Here is a 5,000-nt window from a genome sequence, read left to right as displayed (position 1 = left end):
AGACCAGAGCCCATGTAGCTCCAGGCTGTGTGTGTGTGTGTGTGTGTGTGTGTGTGTGTGTGTGTGTGTGTGTGTGTGTGTGTTTGCAGGTCAGACCAGAGCACGGTAGCCAGATGGAAGCTGTTGATCTACTTAGACAGAAGTCGATGTGGAGGAACCATTACCTGACCAGAGCAAACACCCCCCCACACACACACACACACACACACACACACACACACAATTGTGTACTGAGCTGTGACCTGCTAACAGCACCACCATTACCAGTGTGTACTAGTGTGTCAGGTTAGTGTTGGGTTGAGCTGTCTGTCTGTCTTGTGGTCAGGTTAGTGTTGGGTTGAGCTGTCTGTCTGTCTTGTGGTCAGGTTAGTGTTGGGTTGAGCTGTCTGTCTTGTGGTCAGGTTAGTGTTGGGTTAAAGCTGTCTGTCTTGTGGTCAGGTTAGTGTTGGGTTAAAGCCGTCTGTCTTGTGGTCAGGTTAGTGTTGGGTTAAAGCCGTCTGTCTTGTGGTCAGGTTAGTGTTGGGTTGAGCTGTCTGTCTTGTGGTCAGGTTAGTGTTGGGTTGAGCTGTCCGTCTGTCTTGTGGTCAGGTTAGTGTTGGGTTAAAGCCGTCTGTCTTGTGGTCAGGTAAGTGTTGGGTTAAAGCTGTCGGTCTTGTGGTCAGGTTAGTGTTGGGTTAAAGCCGTCGGTCTTGTGGTCAGGTTAGTGTTGGGTTAAAGCCGTCGGTCTTGTGGTCAGGTTAGTGTTGGGTTAAAGCCGTCTGTCTTGTGGTCAGGTTAGTGTTGGTGTGCTGGCAGCCATCGAGGGGAAGTGTGAGGCGTTAATACTAGGTGTGTTCAGTGTTGACCAGATCTGTTAATGATTGGCCTGTCCTCCTGCCCTGAGACAGCCTCGACGACCGGTTGCTATGCATCAGGAGAGAGGGAGAGAGAGAGAGAGAGAGTGAGGAGAGAGGGAGAGAGAGAGAGAGGAGAGAGATAGAGAGTGAGGAGAGAGATAGAGAGAGTGAGGAGAGAGGAGAGATAGAGAGAGAGTAGAGATAGAGAGAGTGAGAGGAGAGAGATAGAGAGTGAGGAGAGAGATAGAGAGTGAGGAGAGAGATAGAGAGAGAGGAGAGAGATAGAGAGTGAGGAGAGATAGAGAGAGTGAGGAGAGAGGAGAGAGATAGAGAGAGAGAGTAGAGAGATAGAGAGAGAGAGTAGAGAGATAGAGAGAGAGAGTAGAGAGATAGAGAGAGGAGAGAGATATTGAGAGAGGAGAGAGAGAGTAGAGATAGAGAGAGAGAGGAGAGAGATAGAGAGAGAGAGGAGAGAGATAGAGAGAGAGATAGAGAGAGAGGAGAGAGATAGAGAGAGAGAGGAGAGTAGAGAGAGAGAGAGAGAGAGGAGAGAGATAGAGAGAGAGATAGAGAGAGAGAGGAGAGAGATAGAGAGAGGAGAGTAGAGAGAGAGAGAGGAGAGAGATAGAGAGAGAGAGGAGAGAGATAGAGAGAGAGGAGAGAGATAGAGAGAGAGATAGAGAGAGAGAGGAGAGAGATAGAGAGAGAGAGGAGAGTAGAGAGAGAGAGAGGAGAGAGATAGAGAGAGAGAGGAGAGAGATAGAGAGTGAGGAGAGAGATAGAGTGAGGAAAGAGGAGAGATAGAGAGAGAGAGAGGAGAGAGTAGAGAGAGAGAGGAGAGAGTAGAGAGAGATAGAGAGAGAGAGTAGAGATAGAGAGAGAGAGGAGAGAGATAGTGAGGAGAGAGATAGAGAGAGAGAGATAGAGAGAGAGTAGAGTCCAGTCACTTCACCGTATGCCTCTCACACACTAGAAGACCTTGAAAAGACTTTTAAGACTAAAGTCTGACTCCTTCTCACATCTGAAGACAGTGTGTGTTTTTAAATCACAGACTAGAAGATTCTGGAAAGACTGTGATCATGCAGGTTCATTTGCATAAGCCAAGACAAAACACTTCCCATAATATTATTATGATTATTATAATAATAATACATGTTTAATAAATGTTTTAATATTATTATTATTATTATTATTATTATATATCATTATGGAGATGACAGGAGCGTGTAGTCTAGTAGAACCCTGATTCTATTCTGACGGGAGCGTGTAGACTAGTAGAACCCTGATTCTATTCTGACGGGAGTGTGTAGTCTAGTAGAACCCTGATTCTATTCTGACGGGAGCGTGTAGTCTAGTAGAACCCTGATTCTATTCTGACGGGAGCGTGTAGTCTAGTAGAACCCTGATTCTATTCTGACAGGAGCGTGTAGTCTAGTAGAACCCGATTCTAATGACGGGAGCGTGTAGACTAGTAGAACCCTGATTCTATTCTGACGGGAGCGTGTAGTCTAGTAGAACCCTGATTCTATTCTGACGGGAGCGTGTAGTCTAGTAGAACCCTGATTCTATTCTGACGGGAGCGTGTAGACTAGTAGAACCCTGATTCTATTCTGACGGGAGCGTGTAGACTAGTAGAACCCTGATTCTATTCTGACGGGAGCGTGTAGTCTAGTAGAACCCTGATTCTATTCTGACGGGAGCGTGTAGTCTAGTAGAACCCTGATTCTATTCTGACGTTGGAAGTTTGTCTGCGAGGGTGAAACGGGGTGAGAGGTCGGTGAGAGGTCGGTGAGAGGTCGGCCTCCGTTAGGGATGACACTTTAACGGCTTCGTGCTTCTGAAGTGGTCTGAGAACATTCTGATGAAAACACTCTCCTCCTCCTCCTGCTCCTCCTCCTCCTCCTGCTCCTGCTATGGCGGCCATTGCCCTCTGCCCCCTCTCAGCTACACCGCCCACTTCCCATGAGCCTCTCTGATCCTTCTCTGTGATAACACCGGTCCTGGGAAACAGTGGAAAAAGGACCCTCTCTATATATGCATGCGCATGCGTACGCACCCACACAGCGTGGAACACTGAACATAAAACTCTCTCTATCTCGCCAGTCCGAGGACCCCTGTGTAGCTGTCCGTGTAGATGCCTGCTGGTGCCCGGAGGTGCGGGAGAAGATGCCGGGCCTGAGGAACCGGTCCACCTGGGCCCCGCTGCTCCTCAAGGCCTCCTGCATCAAGTCCTGCGCCAACGGCTGCTCCCTGGGGACCAGCGCCCAGCTCACCTACGCCAACACGGACGCAGAGTCCGTCGAGGGTGAGGAGAGACGCGTTGAGGAGAGACGCGCTTCATAGATCGCTTCTGGAGGGGTTTAGTCTTTAATAATACATGACAATAATATACGCTTCTCAATGTTTATTATGGATATTTGATACTTTTTAAATGTAAATAGACTGCACTTACAGTATATGGTGCTTTTATCCAAAGCGCTTCACAGTGGCCTCTCATTCACCCATTCACACACACATTCACCCGTTCACACACACATTCACTCACCAATGGCCTCTCATTCACCCGTTCACACACACATTCACTCACCAATGGCCTCTCATTCACCCGTTCACACACACATGCACACACCATGGGTGGCAGCTGCCATGCAAGGTGCTAACCTGCTCATTGGGAGCAATTTGGGGTTCAGTGTCTCGTCCAAGGACACTTCTACATGTGGACAGGAGGAGCCGGGATTGGAACCGCCAACCCTGCGGTTATGGGACGACCTGCTCTACCTCCTGAGCAACAGATATATATGTATTATGAATATGATTAACATGGAACCTTTTTGCATGTTGTGCTGGCGGTGTGCTGTGTGTGTGTGTGTGTGTGCTGTGTGTGTGTGTGTGTGTGTGTGTGTGTGCGTGTGTGTGTGTGTGCTGTGTGTGTGTGTGTGTGTGTGTGTGTGTGTGTGTGTGTGCGCGTCCCTCCAGGCGTGTTCGTGTACCCCCTGGGGGAGAGGGAGGTGGTGGTGGGCTTCCAGGCCGTGGTGGCGGGCCGGACGGTGGGGGTGCAGATCCAGAGCCGGGGCCGGCCGGAGGACTGCTGTCTGGACTGCTTCCCAGGGTCCAGTCTGGACGGCGCCGGACGAGACTGGGGCTGCTGTGGCTCCTCCAGCCTGGACATACAGTGCACCAACGGTGAGGAGGAGGGGGAGGAGGAGGAGGAGGAGGAGGAGGAGGAGGAGGAGGGGGAGGAGGAGGAGGAGGAGGAGGAGGAGGAGGGGGAGGAGGAGGAGGGGGAGGGAGAGGAGGAGGAGGAGGAGGGAGAGGAGGAGGGGGAGGAGGAGGAGGAGGAGATGGAGGAGGAGGAGGGGGAGGGAGAGGAGGAGGGGGAGGGAGAGGAGGAGGGGGAGGAGGAGGAGGGGGAGATGGAGGAGGAGGAGGGGGAGGAGGAGGAGGGGGAGATGGAACGGGAGATGGAGGAGGAGGGGGAGGAGGGGGAGATGGAGGAGGAGGAGGAGGAGGAGGAGGAGGAGGAGGGGGAGATGGAACGGGAGATGGAGGAGGAGGGGGAGGAGGGGGAGATGGAGGAGGAGGAGGAGGAGGAGGGGGAGGAGGAGGAGGGGGAGATGGAACGGGAGATGGAGGAGGAGGAGGAGGAGGAGGGGGAGGGGGAGGAGGAGGGGGAGGAGGAGGGGGAGGAGGAGGAGGAGGAGATGAAGGAGAAGTAGGAGGAGGGGGAACAAAGACATCCCTTTTTAGTTAGAGATACAGAAAGACTAAAACAGACAGGAAGAAACAGAGAGAGAAAGAGAGAGAGAGACAGAAAGAGAGAGAAAGATAGAGAGACAGAGGGAGAGAGAGATAGAGGGAGAGAGAGATAGAGAGAGAGAGAGAGAGAATAGTGGCACATTACGTCACATACAAATGCTGAGTCATGAAATGTGCATCTTCACCACAGGCATGTTCAGTTAACAATAACTCAGTCAGACATTACTGAGCTCTAATGAGCCTGATCCAATCAAGGACATGGACAGAAGACGCGGCCCTCTTTAGTATAGAGATCAGCCCATAACAACACAACACAACACAACACAACACAACACAACACAAAACGCACACTGTACAGTACCTCTACTGTAACTGTGGCCGGTGGAAGCTCCCGCCATGGAGGACCAT

General features: G+C 51.3%; 1 protein-coding gene across 1 annotated transcript in view; it reads left to right on the top strand.

Annotated features, from left to right (window-relative positions):
- The window catches only part of vwa5b2 (von Willebrand factor A domain containing 5B2), a gene marked incomplete at its 3' end in the record, with an annotated part of 23,711 nt that overhangs the window by 1,234 nt on the left and 17,477 nt on the right, over positions 1-5,000 (top strand). The window contains exons 2-3 of the mRNA XM_084458356.1: positions 2,940-3,141; positions 3,813-4,019. Coding sequence (XP_084314482.1) covers positions 3,003-3,141; positions 3,813-4,019 — 346 coding nt within the window. The 5' untranslated portion in view covers positions 2,940-3,002. The remainder of the gene's footprint in view (positions 1-2,939; positions 3,142-3,812; positions 4,020-5,000) is intronic.

Source organism: Borostomias antarcticus, assembly GCF_949987555.1.
Source record: "Borostomias antarcticus genome assembly, chromosome: 24".
Classification (NCBI taxonomy): Eukaryota; Metazoa; Chordata; class Actinopteri; order Stomiiformes; family Stomiidae; genus Borostomias; species Borostomias antarcticus.
The sequence above is the reverse complement of the archived record's forward strand: the minus strand, read 5'-3'. Positions and strand labels throughout refer to the sequence as shown.